This window comes from Magnusiomyces paraingens (genome assembly GCF_902498895.1).
Source record: "Magnusiomyces paraingens strain CBS 517.90 genome assembly, contig: contig2, whole genome shotgun sequence".
NCBI lineage: Eukaryota > Fungi > Ascomycota > Dipodascomycetes > Dipodascales > Dipodascaceae > Magnusiomyces > Magnusiomyces paraingens.
In genome coordinates this window covers 3643086-3657295 of record NW_022474068.1, presented here as the reverse complement: position 1 = coordinate 3657295, position 14210 = coordinate 3643086, and the positions used below count along the sequence as shown (strand labels likewise).

At 45.3% G+C, this 14210-nt stretch overlaps 3 protein-coding genes across 3 annotated transcripts; 2 read left to right on the top strand and 1 right to left on the bottom strand.

The window, feature by feature from the left end:
* Window positions 1-227: 227 nt before the first annotated feature.
* On the top strand, window positions 228-2614 carry SAPINGB_P002893 (uncharacterized protein; the record flags this gene model as incomplete). Its single annotated transcript, XM_031997611.1, has 4 exons — window positions 228-523; window positions 630-668; window positions 736-749; window positions 816-2614. The coding sequence occupies 4 exons, from the start codon at window positions 228-230 to the stop codon at window positions 2612-2614; spliced, it is 2148 nt and encodes a 715-aa protein (XP_031853502.1).
* A 1996-nt stretch (window positions 2615-4610) lies between these two features.
* On the top strand, window positions 4611-11783 carry SAPINGB_P002892 (uncharacterized protein; the record flags this gene model as incomplete). Its single annotated transcript, XM_031997610.1, has 1 exon — window positions 4611-11783. One exon carries the CDS (start codon window positions 4611-4613, stop codon window positions 11781-11783), a length of 7173 nt encoding a protein of 2390 aa, XP_031853501.1.
* Window positions 11784-11914: 131 nt separating this feature from the next.
* On the bottom strand, window positions 11915-13747 carry SAPINGB_P002891 (uncharacterized protein; the record flags this gene model as incomplete). Its single annotated transcript, XM_031997609.1, has 2 exons — window positions 11915-13251; window positions 13438-13747. The coding sequence occupies 2 exons, from the start codon at window positions 13745-13747 to the stop codon at window positions 11915-11917; spliced, it is 1647 nt and encodes a 548-aa protein (XP_031853500.1).
* Window positions 13748-14210: the final 463 nt, after the last annotated feature.

Here is a 14210-nt window from a genome sequence, read left to right as displayed (position 1 = left end):
CCACGTCCTCAACTTCATCACCACCACCACCACCACCACCAAATTTTTTTTTTCCCCTATAAATTTTTTTATCTCTTTTTTTTTTTTGCCTCCCTAACCATACTTATCGCCACCAATCCATTCTCAGAAATAATCTAGCAAGAAAATTCTTATCCACATTCATAGGGAGGACTAGAATTGATTATACTCCCATTCCACTCCCCCTATTTTAAACACGCCTAAAAGGAATGGATCCCGCAATCATTTCTGCGCAGCCTTTGATAGGGGCAGGCGCTCAGCCACCACTACAACAACCATTATCACAATCAGCACCGGAAACAACGCCATACTCAAGCTCTTCATCTTCCAGTACCCAGCAGGATATAACACTGTTTAACGCGGATGACAAGGACTACGAGTTGCCGGTAAACTCACTTAACCCAACAAGGAAAAACTTTGTGTATACGATTGAGGAGCTGCAGTTCTTGCGAAACTCTCCTCTAGTAGCTGTTCCAGCATCTTTGCGTCTGCCCGACATTACAGCGTATGTTTGATCGATTAGTAGAAGAAGAGTTTTTTTTTTTTTTTTTTTTTTTTTTGATTCAAGGCTAACAACTCAGACCAAAACAAAAGCACATTTTCCATAATAGTACGTCGTCATACTCGCGTATAGACGGGGCATTTAATCAGTAAGTTAATATTTTTTTTTTGTTACAAAAAAAAGTTGGGGATATTAGTTTTTCTAACGTGATTTAGACAAATTCGATCAAGTATGTTTTTTAACAAGATGTGTTATTGCACAACACTCGTTATTATTAACACGTTCCAAGATGTAGGCGACTTTTTCAAGTATAAACCAGATGCTCCCAAGCCACGGTCAAATAGCGATCATGGATCAGCGGCATCTGCACCAGCTGCATTGTCATCTTCGTCATCGCAGCTGTATGTTCGACCAAATCGACGAAACCACGACGCGAATGGCACCAACAGCACTGTTCCTGGAGCGCCACCAGGCATTTTGCCTGGCGGATCAACTTTGGCATCATCGGCGAATGGACGAAGCAAAACGCGAAACTCGAGCGGCGAAGGTGAACGAAGAGATTTTCTTGACAAGTTTGAGCTCCTTGGTCGGGAGCGACGAGGTGAGTCGACGTCATCGTACAAGTTACAGGAAGAGACTTTGGAGGCCGACTGGGAGATACCAACTGATTTTGCTGGAGGGGAGATACCGCAGTCCAATAGTGCTATTCAAGAGTTTGAAGAATGGAAGCAGAAGATGCGCAAGAATCAATCTGGGTCTTCTACAGGTGGTGCTAGCGGTGTTAGCAATATTACGACTACAAATACAACATCAGTTTCTGCTCCTGCAATTGGTGAGGAGTCTCGCAGTAGGATGTTTGATAGCGACCGGATGCGACAACCTGCGATGGAGAAGCCGACACGGGCGGTTGATTTTATGTTTAGGTACGAAGAGGCGATGCACTCTCCTAGCGGTGGAGGTGGTAGCGCGTCTCTGGCAGGGTTTGGGCGGTCGTCCAAGTTTTCTAGTTTTTTCCGTGCAGAAGAGCACAGTACAAGCTTTGAAATGCAATCTCCAACAACTCCACGGTTCGCCAATATGAATACTGTGGAGGATAATAGTGATGCAGAAGGGTTGAAGCGAATCATGGCAATGCTTGGGGATGCTAGCGGAGAGGTTCAGCAGCAGCAGCAGCAGCAGCAGCAGCAGCAACAGCAACAGCAGCAACAGCCGCAACAGCCGCAGCAACAGCCACAGCAACAACAGCAGCAGCCTCAACAGAACGCGCCGGCAAAGGAAGAGTCTTCTAATGATGACATGTTTTTCATGAGTCTTTTAAACAAGTCTACAGGTCCAAATGCACCACCTGGACTTGAGAAGGAAGTTATTGGAGTGCCTGCGACTCCAAGTATGGGGAACGTGCCAGTTAGCGGAAGTGGCAATAGTAGTCACACTTCGCCAGTTGCTAGCCAAAGTCCAGTATCAGAAAAGGCACGGAAACAATCGACACCAGCAATTGTACCTGTGGGGATGTTGTCACCTGTTCAGGGGCACGGTGTTCTTGGGTTTAATGGAGGGGTTGTACCGCTGCCACCGCCACCACCTGGAGCCATTCCGCCAGAGTTTTTCCAGGGTAATAACGGGCAGTTTAAGTTACCGACTGGAATGCATATGCCACCTACAGGGGCGATACCGTTTTCGTTACCACCGAATATGATTGGGATGCCACCACCTAATATGATGGGGATACCACCTGGAGGTCCACCACCACCTGGGATGCAGGGGATGCCACCAATGCCTCCTATGATGATGGGAATGCCACCACCACCGCCTGGTATGATGGGACCTGGAGGGGCCATGTCTGGGTTCCCGCCTGGCGCAATGCCTCCACCTCCTGGAGCGATGGGACCGATGGGATTTGGTCCAGGGATGGATGAGATGGGAGGAGGAGGTCCTCTGGGGATGATGATGGGGCCCCCTATTCCGTTTGGAGGGATTCCGCCACCTCCTCCAGGGATGATGGGGATGCCTCCACCTCCGCCTGGGATGATGGGAGCTGGAGGAGGAGGAGGAGGAAATGGGAACAATGGTCGACGACCCATGATTGAAGAGTAGGGGATGTTTTCTTTTTTTTTTTTTTTCTTGTGTGATTTTTAGTAGTTGTGAAGTTGATATTTGATTTAGTTAGTTGGCCATAGTGATTTAAAAAAGGTTGCTTTTGTTTGAAGAGAAAACAAGAAGTTGAGATAGATGAGACTCAGAAGAAGTGCAATTTTGTATGATTTTTGTTTTATGGGAGCTAATTTAGATATGTATGTTGTTGTGCGGCTGAATGACATGTAAGTAAAGTTGGGGATGGCTGGATTACTGATGGTTACGTAATATTGAGTGCTTTTTTTTTTTTTTTTTTTTTTTTTTGGTACAGAGTTGCACCCTAAAGAATTAAGAGAGGCGCGCCAAAGTTTTTTAAAAAAAAGAAAAGAAAAGAAAAGGAGAAAAAGATTTTATTACACAGTGAAAAATTATAAAAAAGAGAAAGATGATATATATATATATATATTGAAATAAAAAAAAAAAAAAAAAAGAATTAAAAAAAAGTTAAGAATTGTAATATTTTTTTTTGTAGATATTTTGAAAATATTGAAAATGTTGATAAGGTTGTGATAATTATAATTATTATTAATTAGAGAGGGGTGATGATTACCAAAGTATGCGGAATCTCCAAAGTACAAAATAAAATAAAAAAAAACGTCAAATTATTATGGTAAAAAAAAAAAAAAAAGCAGGTTGAGACTTTAATTAAATAATGATGGACCCCCCCGCAATTATTATTATTATTATTATTATTATTATTATTTTTTAAATTCCAAATAAGTTTAAGAAGAAAGACTGAATTTATTAAGCTTATATAAAAATAGTGAAATAATTATTTATAAATATTTTTTTAGAATAATAGAAAGTGTCAAGACTTTAAAAAATAATTAAAGTCAACTTTCACAACACCTATTTGGGAGACAACATGTTGGACAAAAAAAGCCCATTTCCATCATAATCAACCAATTGAGTAGATACTTTTATATATATATATAACACTTATAAGTGTTTGCTGGATTTGGAAGAATTAAAAAGGGGCGTTGAAAAAAAAAAAAAAAAAAGAAAAGGCCGGACAAAAATAACAATTTGCTTTGGAAAATCCGAGCCCAGCCTCCAGTCAATAAAGACAATATGAGAATTTTTTTATATATTTTTTATATTTGTATTTATATTTAAGAAATGAAGTATATATATATATATATATATGAAAGTTATTATGATTGAATTGAATTGAATTAAATTAAATTGAACAAGATATTAATCACCCACCTCTTTATTTTAAGAATTGGCCATTTTTGGGTTTGTGAGACTCCCCAATTAGGTTTGCTGGCTGGCCATTGGATTCCCAAAGAGGAAATTGGCGAGACCCAAAAGAAACTTTTTGCTCGAGGATGGGAGAAAAAGGTATGGGAGAAGTATCTTTTTTTGGAACAAAATGACAAAAAAAAAAGGCTGGACTAAGTGGTAATTAAAATAGGAATATATATTCATCAGGATGAGAAAAAAAGAAGAAGAAGATGGATATGAAAGAATGAAAAAAAAAAAAACGGAAATATATAACGGAAATTCTTGAAGAACCAAATGGGTGGAGTGGATTATGTGTAGACAAAAAGTATGAGTAGTAGTAGTAGGCTAAAAAAACATGGGAATTTCAGAAATATGTAAAAATAAATAAATAAATTTATTAATAAAAAAAAAAAGATAATTTTGAATATTTTCCTTCTTCTTCTTTTTATTTTCCTTTACTTTTCTTCCTTCTATTTTATTTTCTGATTTGAAAATTATCATTTAAAAAAAAAGTACCTTTAAATATCGAATTATCACTAACTTTACATTAATCGACAATTTTTTCAGCACCTTTTTTTATTTTTATTTTTTTTCTTTAAATTTTGATCTCTAATTTTTATTCAATCTAATATATATATTTTCATTCAATCATCAAATAAGCTTACATTTAATCAGTATTTTCATTCATTCATCATTAAACGTCTTTGAAGATTTAATTTTTTCTTCTACAATGCCCGGTAAACCTAAATACAGAGCACCGTACACACCGGAACGCCGCATCAACATTATAACTTCCACAACACCAACAACCTCAGATGAATCTTCTTCTTCTTCATCACCATCTTCTTCTTCTACCGACAATGATGATGATGATGATGACGACGACGATGACGATGACGACGAAGAAGAAGAAGACGAAAACGTCAATCAACACCGCCATTCCTATCGCAGTTATTCTAGACAAAACATTGAGTACTCGCCTGAACTAGCGTCTCCAGGCATTCATGCTAGACTCCGTGACATGCACGCCAACCCTTCTGCGCCTGTTTCTTCGTCAACTCGTGGGTTCACCAAACACTATCCTAGTAGCAGCAATCACCACAAACGAAACAAATCTATTGCAGGCTATGTTCTAGACACCGTTGTGGCGGATGGTGCAGACGGTGGGGAAGATCCGGCACCGACTGGTCGGCGGGCGTCGTTTTTGCGGCGCATGTCGACATCAACTCATCGCAAAATCCAAGGCAAAAGTCACAGTTTAGCAGCAGCAGCGGCAGCAGCGGCGGCAGCAGCAGCAACCGCAACATCAGGTAGTAAAAAGTATCCGGCAACTTTTGTGACACTAGAAAATACTCCCCGACATGGAACAGTGCGTCGCCACTCACGGTTCCACGATGATGAGGAAGAAGACGATGGGTTTGAAGAGTATGGGCCTGGGGCTTATGCTGGATACCGCCGGCGGAGTTTAGGGCTTACTGTAGGATCTTCTGGAGGGGTATTATCACCTGGCCATCATTCTCATCATTCTCATCATTCTCACCATTCTCACCATTCTCATCTCTCACATTCTGTTTCTCATCCTCCTGTTTCAACATCCCAGGCTTTGGCCACAGTGACAACTCCACAAGCATCTTCTGTGGTTTTACCCAAGTTCAATGACATTTTACCAACAACTCCAGGAGTCAGAAAACCCTCTACGACAACTACGACAACCTCAGAAACAGCAGCCGACTCGCTAGTATCTGAGATTGAACGGCTGGAGCGGGAGCAGCAGTCACTGAGACACAGCTTAAATTTAAGGCAACGCAGCAGTGGCGGGGCCCATAGCAGTCATTCACATTCATATTCACATTCACATTCAAATTCTCAGCAGCAGCAGCAGCAGCAGCAACAGCATCGGAATTCTATGCGACGAGAATCTACTCAGTCTCATCGGCGACACTCTCATAACCTCCACCAAGATCTTGATTTGGAAAGCAATGGAGACGACAGAAACAGCAATAACGCATTAAGGCCTGTGTCAGGGACAGCTCAGTTGGGTACAACTATAAACAACTATCGCATTAACCATTACCATTACTACGGGCGTGACGAAAATGAAGAGGGGGAAGAAGACCAGGATGGTGAAAAGGCTGTTTTGCATGTTGGAGGAAGAAATGATAAACAGCAGCGGCACCGGTCTGATCCTTCTGCTGCCAAGTTACCTTTGTCTTCAGGTGTTAGTGGTGGTGGTGGTGGTGGTGGTGTGACTCAGCATCATTCTCGGACCCGGTCTGCGCCTGTGGTTCGGGTGTCGCGGGGTGCAACTGGCTCTGTTGGTGGTGGCGATGCGCGGGGCCAGGAAGAGCAGCAGCAGCAACAGCAGCGCCTTGAGAATCGGATGGCGCCGCACGGACCCAAACAGGTAAGTGGCCGAATTGGGAAATCCAATAGCGGAAGTGGCCTAAGTTTCCATGACAACGCTGTGAGTGCTGCCGACGCGTCTGTTGTCCCAGCACAACCCAGCCAGCCGCCCAGCCAACTTCCCAGCCAACTTCCAAGCCAACAACCCAGCCAGCCCAGTCAACCCAGCCAGCCCATCCAAAGCAGAACGCGGATGCTTGTGGGCGCCAGAAAAATTGTAGGCAGCAGTAGCTCACAAGAAAAGAAAATTCCAGCCTCCCAGCAGTTTCACCAACACCATCAACATCATCAACATCATCAACATCCTCAATTCAAAGACCCTCAAATGCTTCAAAACCAATCTGCTGGAGCTGTTGGCATCAGCCAACAGCTTCCTGAGCAGCCTCAATCTACAGACAATACACCACCAACCCCACAAACGCCGCAGCAAACAGCCATTCGGTCTCCTGCAAACTTGACCCCTCAGCAGCCAGTCTCGCGTAACCCTCAAATCCGTAGACAGATCGACCTGGCTCGGTCAGGAACTACCAGCAGTAAACCCAAGAATAACAACAACAACGATAATAATAATAATAATGCTACGACCTCGTCTACAACAAACCCGCGAACATTTCACAGTATCCCGTCGTTGGAGCAGCTCAATGCCCAAGAGTTTGGCTCCTCGCTGCTCATGATCCGCAGGAAAACCTCGGCTACTTCGCTCAAACGAACACCAGCAACTGCAGGAGGAACCGCGCTGGTACGTGCAAACCCATTGCGCAGACTCTGGGTCCGCCTGTTTCGCCGTAAACCAAAAGCTCGTTACAATTTTACAAAAGCCCAGCTATCAGCGAAACCCAGTCCAAGTGGTGGTTCGCTTAGACTCAGCTCTCCTTCATTCAAAGTTTCTTCTGCAAAACCCCGACAGTACCGCGTCAAGCCTGGATCTTTATGGCGACTTCGCCCACAACCTATCCGTAAACCTACACCACAGCCTTCAGCAATCTCAAAGCCTTTGCTCGTCACAAAATTCACAGGCATCAACGCGTCAGGCTCAGCAGAAGTTTTGTCCATCCGCTCTTCACACTCATCAGGAGCCCTCCGAGTCCACACATTTACAGGCCTGCCCCTTTCCCACCCATCGCTCATATCTTCTGTCAATGCACTTTCTCGAGCTTCTTCTTTTTATTCTTCAGCACGCGTCCCAGTGACCAGACCTTCTGGGTCAACCTTCTCGCGCGCGTCTTCCACGTCTTCTCTGCGTCATCAACCTTCTCTCCATGCAATGGAATCTCTGTCTCAATATACAATCTCGGAGGAACCTGCAGAAGACTCGATTTCTGTGCAAGCTCCTACTTCTAGAGCCGCTCTGCTGGTCCCAGAAGCTGCCTCGTCGCGTGATTCTCTTGACGTCAGACTCGATATGCTTCAGCATAACCTTGACGAGGCCCGCAAAATCAAACGCAGAATGACAAACGCGTCGCGTGCAGCTACAGCTACAGCTGCTGCCGTATCTACCGCCGCTACAGGATCTGTAGCAGCATCTGCAGCCGCGGGGGCAGCCGCAGTTTCATCTGCAGCTCCGGGTCGCACGTCATCCCGAAGGTCCATTCTCAGCCATAAGTCATCTTTCTCATCACTTTACCGTCGCCCGTCTCTTTCTCGGTCTTTCATTTCTCTCAACGCAGAGAACCAACAGCACACTCCCACTCGTGCATCCACCAAATACGACCCAATGAATCCCAACCTCTTCAAACCTCATTACTCGTCTGCTATCCGACGCTCTGAGGTTATCACCATTGACGACTCTGACGATTCTGAAGATTCAGATGTAATTCTAACAGAACCACCCAAAAACATCTCCAAGATGGACCAGGATTATCTGGCCGAGCCCATCCGAGTCGAAGAAGCCCTTGCATTCGTCAACACATGGTCCGCATACCTGCGGCGTGCCATTGCAGTGCGCATCATTCTGCGCCAGGAAATGCAGGAGCTGGAGAATGCAAAAGTCAAGCGCCAGCAGCGCACATGGGAGGCCAACCGAGCAGTTTCTGGAGAGTACACTCATCAGCGTCCAAAGTTCCAACAGCAACGACCTGTGGAGATCCCAGAGGACTCCGAGAGCGAGGACTCGTACTTGGACGACGACGCGCAGTCCATGTCGTCTTTTCACTCGTCAACAACTTCTAACTCGAGTCTGGGTGATCGCAACAGGTTTTCATACTCAGTAAAATATTCCAAACAGGATCCTCAGCGGCAACAGCAACAACAACAACAACAACAGCAGCAAAAGCAACAGCAACAGCAGCCGCAAACCCGGGGAGCCCGGCAGCATCAGCAGCAGCATTCTCAGCAGTATAAGCAGCCAGATTTATATGACTCCGACAGCGTGATTTCTATTTCTAGCGACGATGAAAGTCTTCTTGAAGATTCTGAAGAGGATGAGATTTTCCAAGACGCAGTGTCTCACCATGTCCCGGCCCCACCAATGGAACTAACAACAGCATCCAAGCCAAAGGGCCACAAACGCACCGCATCATCTATCCGCCGCGCATTGCGCACCGGCGAGTATCAGACCCGTTACACAGCCCTCATGTCACCCAACCTCGACGTCCTGGTGCCTCGTCGGCGGGCTCTCAAGGTCGACCGGGCAACCTCACCAGCCCATTCTTCGTTGCTTGCATCTCGCCAACCCTCGCCAGCTCAACCTTCGCCTGCTCCAGTTTCTGTTTCAGCCATGACATCGCCGTCTCCCGCTCCTCGTGCGGCGGCCGCGTCGCGCTCTGTATCGCGTACTGAGTCGCCAGCCTCGGACCAGTCTCAGGTCCCGCCGCTGCCCGACATGCAGGCCAATGAGTTCCTACGCCCATCGTCGAGCCTGTCGCGGCGCCCACACATCGACGCTTCTGCTACTGATACTTCAAGTTCTTCCAAAGACTCAGCGCCTAAGCAGCCGCTCGCAAAACCCCCGTCCATGGCTAAACCTCCTCCAACAGCTGCCTCTGCATCATCCCAGCGAACACCACCAAGACCTTTGCCTACTGTCCCCGGGTCCACTGAGGTGTCCCCTGCAAACTCCAGTGAGTCGGGCACATCTGCCAAGGACACGTCCAGTGCATCTGCGCCTTCAGGGCCCTCGACATCTTCGGGCACTTCCAACAGCGTTGATCCTGCGCCAGCCACGTCTGGCCAGACAGTTTCTGTGGGCGTACAGCCCGTCAAAACATCTGCTACATTGTCTTCGGAAGCTCTTCCAGCAGTTGTTTCAACATCGGCTTCTGGTACAGCTGTTTCCCCTGTCAGTGCATCTCAATCCCAAAACCAGAACCCGCAATCATCTAAGCCAGACTCGTTCTTTTCTTCATCTTCTGGGGGGTCACCTACGGCCCAAAAACGGATAGTTTCTGCGCCTCTCTTGTCAACATCCAGCGATAGCAACAGCCCCTTGTTGCGCGATGGGCTCAGCGCTGGTAGTACTTCTGTTTCTGGCTCTGCATCTGGGTCGTCCCACTCGTCATCGTCGTCGCCACCTCTCACAAAGTTGTCGCCTCCTGCAGCCGTCACCGCAGCCTCATCGTCTTCATCTGTACCTGTTGCACGCCGCGCAGCATCATACTCTGCGGGTGTGCTCATGGGCAAACCTTCTGGAGAGAGTGGTTCTTCGGATAGCAACCGAACACGGGTGAGTGGCAGTTCGTTTGAGAGCAGTGGTAGTGGCAGTGGTAGTGGAGGTAGCAGTAGTGGGCAGTTTAGCGGCAGTTCTGGAGCATCGAGTGCCGGGTTGCGCATCCCACGAGTGCTGCAGGAGCAGTACAAGATAAGCGACCGGATTCTGGAAGATATGGTTCAGGAGATGGAGGAACTTCAACAGAGGTCGACTCAACTATCGGCCAAATCCCAACGACAGCTTCACTTATTGCTAGAGGATTCCAACAGTAGTAGCAACTCTGCTGAGCAAGCAGCATCGGTGACCTCGCCTAGTTCAACAGCCTCGTCGTTGGCAGACCCGGCAATATCGCAACCCCATACGCTCTCCACAACAACCACAATCACATCGCTGGGGACTGCGCGTGCCACAGCTTCTCCCACCAGCACAAGCACGGGCACCGGCGGAAGCAGCAGAGTGTTGTTGCAGGGGGGTCCCGGGTCATCGTCTCAGCAGCAGCAGCAGCAGCAGCAGCAGCAATCGGCAACCCCACTCTTGTCTTCTTCGCTAAGTTCTTCACAATCGTCACTGGCCTCCGATGTCGTTTCTGACTTTTCGCCTAACCTCACGTCGCTCTCGCCTATTGCAACACCTTCTGCACGCATCGTGCAGCAGACCACAGCTCGTGACCCACCTACCTCACAGGTGTCCGGAGCCACGACGCTTGCTGGGAGCGCGCCTCCATCAGCGGTTCAGCCCAGCCATGCATCGCGGCTTTCCACAACGTCGACGCTATTGGCATCTGCACAGAGTGTGGCTGGCAAGACCCGCGGCAGTGGAGTTTCTGGTCCACAGACATTGCAGTCTAAGGCGCCCCCCACGACGCTGTACCGGAACGTTTCGCAGTACTCGTCATCGGCCAGTGAATACGAGGGCAGCGGTGCTGCCGGTTCTGGACTTGGCGACTCGTCGGACGAGTCTGCGTCACATATTTCTGTGACAAATTTCCATGTGCAGGTGCCGTTGGAGAGCACCGAGGGCGAATATGTGCTGCATGGACCACCGACCGTGACTACGGAGCCATCGCCTATCGTATCTCCGGTTCCGTCAGTGCTGCAGGTGAGCCAGGAGGACAACGAGTACGATGCAACATTACCCATGCCCAAGCGCATGCCATATGTGGTGGCGACGAGCCAGCACCATGGTGTACGACGCGCGTCGTCACCGGTCACTGATGGGTCCGATGATGGGTATGCGAGCCCAGTTCCACGGCAAATGTCAGTTTCGGTGGAGTCGTTGACAGCAGCAGCGGCAGCAGCAGTTGCTGGGCACTCTTCGCCTGGCGCAAAGTCTTCTGGAGGTCTTTCCCGAGGTAAGCATAACCGCCGACGCGAAAACAAGGTTGGTAGTGCAGGATCCGGGAGCGAGGAAGGATCGCTGTTTTCAGTGGTCTCTTCACGCGGTTCGTCTTCGGCTCTTGCTCCGCCGCATGCTTCTGCCAAAGATGTACCATATTCATCGTTCACGACATCGTACTCACAACAGCAGCAGCAGCAACAACAACAACAACAACAGGCACAGCAACAGGCCCAATGGGTAGCTGCGCAGCCCAAAGTGCGACCACGATATGCGTATGATGACGAGGGTGGGTCAAGGGACAGCGTTGTGACGCGGTACTACGACACGGTTTCTGGGCCTGTATCTTCGACGTCAGTGTTTGTTTCTGCGCCACGAGGGTCTAACCGAGCCCAGCAGCAGGCGGTGCCGAGCGGGCTGAGCACAGACTCTGATGGATCCATATCGTCGTCGAGCAGTGGAGAGAAGAGAGCTCGGCGACGGATCGGAACGAGTTGGATAAAGATGGAGAGTTTGTAATAATTGAAAAAAAAAAGTTTTAGAAAGTTTTTGTTTTGAAATTTAATTTGTTTTGTATTTTAGAGTGTATAAAAAAATAATAAAAATTAATAATCTTTATACAAAAAAAAAAAGTTATATTTCCCAAGATTTTAAAGACCAAGGGAAGCGAAAGCTAACGTCAAATTTTCCAGTTCCTTTTCCAAATCATTAGCCATTAAGGTGTTTGTTTTAATTTTATCTTCTGAAGCTTTCAGTATGTCGTTAGCAGCTTTGCCTTCTTTGTCATCTTTCAAAGTCCGTCTTTTTTTATAAATGAAATCTTCCAACTTGGTTCTTGCTTCCGCTGATTGCTTAGACTTTTCATCTTCAGCAGCTGCTTGTAAAGCTTCGTCTTTTAAGCGCTGGATTTCTTCTTCAGAAATTTGACTTGCACCCTCAAGTCGAATTTTTTTTGATGCTCCTGATGGCAATATTTGTGCCTTCACTGTTAGAATTCCTTCGTCATTAATGGAAAATGTCACATCTACAGTAACTTCACCTCGGGGTTTAGGTTCAATTTTAAGAAAAAGAACCCCAAGAAAGAAGTTTCTGGAGGCAATATCGCGTTCTCCCTGAAAAACCTTGACTATTATTTCTCTTTGATTATCCTCAATTGTTGTAAACAGTTGAGACTTTGAGACTGGTATTTCAGTGTTTTTTTCAATGATTTTCACAAATATTCCATGATTAACTTCTAATCCAAGTGACAAAGGAGCCACATCCCTAAGGTTAATTTGGCGTAAATTTCCAGATAAATTTCCATAATAGGTTGCTGCTCTTAGGGCTGCACCATAGGCAACGGCAGCTTCGGTGGATACATCTTTGCAAATTTTGCTTTGTGGGAACATGGGTCTCAAAATTTCATTTGTGAAATAAGGAATCAAGCTAGAGCCACCAACTAAAATAACCCGTGTAATATTTAGATTTGAATTTTTCAATTTGGCTTGAGTAATTGCATTAGTTATTGTGGTTCTGGTTTCTTCAAATAAATCTCGACACAAAATTTCAAAATCACGACGTGTTATAGTCAAGGTATAGTCTGTGGGTGAAAAACTTTTGAGAGAAATTGAGGCTGTTTCAGATATGCTCAACCTTTTTTTCAACTCTTCGCAAGCTTTATGAAGTCTCCATTTTGCAGTTGGTGAAACAGAAACATCAAACTCATGATTCTTAATAATGTCATTTTTAAAGTGGTTGAAAAGGCGATTGTCAAAATCCAACCCCCCCAAATGCATATTTCCTTCTTCGGAAAGCACAGTGTAGTTTTCATTAACAACACTGAGAATAGACACGTCAAATGTTCCACCACCTAAATCAAACACAAGGATATTTGTTTCCATTTTTGTGTCTTCAGGTTTACCAAAATCGGTTTCATAATTGTAAGCAATAGCAGCTGCAACAGGTTCAGTCAAAAGATGTACATCAGTGAATCCAGCAGTTGTTGCTGCTAATTTTGTTTCTTCGCGTTGTTAATAGTTGAAGTGTGCAGGAATAGTAACGACTGCTTGAGTGACAGATGCCTTAAGCTGAGCTTTAGCATTTTTTTTAATTTGTGTTAAAAGATGAACAGCAGCCTCTATAGGGGTAACTATTTTGGTTTCATTATTTCTAAACGTGAGTTTGAAGGCTGCACCACCTTGATGATCAGTAAGTTCGAAAGGTAAATTCTGAGCATTTTCTTTAACTTTGGGATCGGTGAACTTTAGTCCAATAAACCTTTTTGTGTTAGTGATAATTGTATTTTCATTTTCCAATAATTGCTCTGGGTTTACTTCACCAACGAGAGGTGTTGATGGTGAAGTATATAGAATAATTGAAGGAAGCAATCTAACTGAGTCATGCTCAATATTCACAAGCTTTTTAGAGTAATAAGCCACACAACAGTTTGTTGTTCCCAGATCAATTCCAATTGCTTGTTCGTTATTAGGATTTGCTGTAGTCATTGAAGTGTTTTTAATGAATTGTTTAGATAAAAAAATAAAAAAAAAAATAACGATAAAGGATATTTTGTTGGATATTTATATTTATTATGGTCAATCCCACTTTTATCGATAAAATCTAAGCTCTTTAGTGCACAGCCATCAAGCGGCTGAAAAAATTATTGGCACGTAGAACCCTCTGTAAATCCATGAGTTTATTGAGTTTATTGAGTTTATTGCAATTCATCAACATATATAGTCAGTCATAATAAATCTCTTAATTTTTTTTTCCCATTGGTATAAAGCAATGACCTTAAAAATAAACATGTAAAGGTTGAAGCCCTGTGCTAATCTGGTAAAGCTAAAAAGTATTGGTTTTGGTATTGGTGAGTGAGTATATGATTTATATATATAGTAGTTTTTTGTATTTATGAGAGCTAACAAAAAGTTCTAAAATGTAAAAGAGAAAAGAGAAAGTAACAAAAAA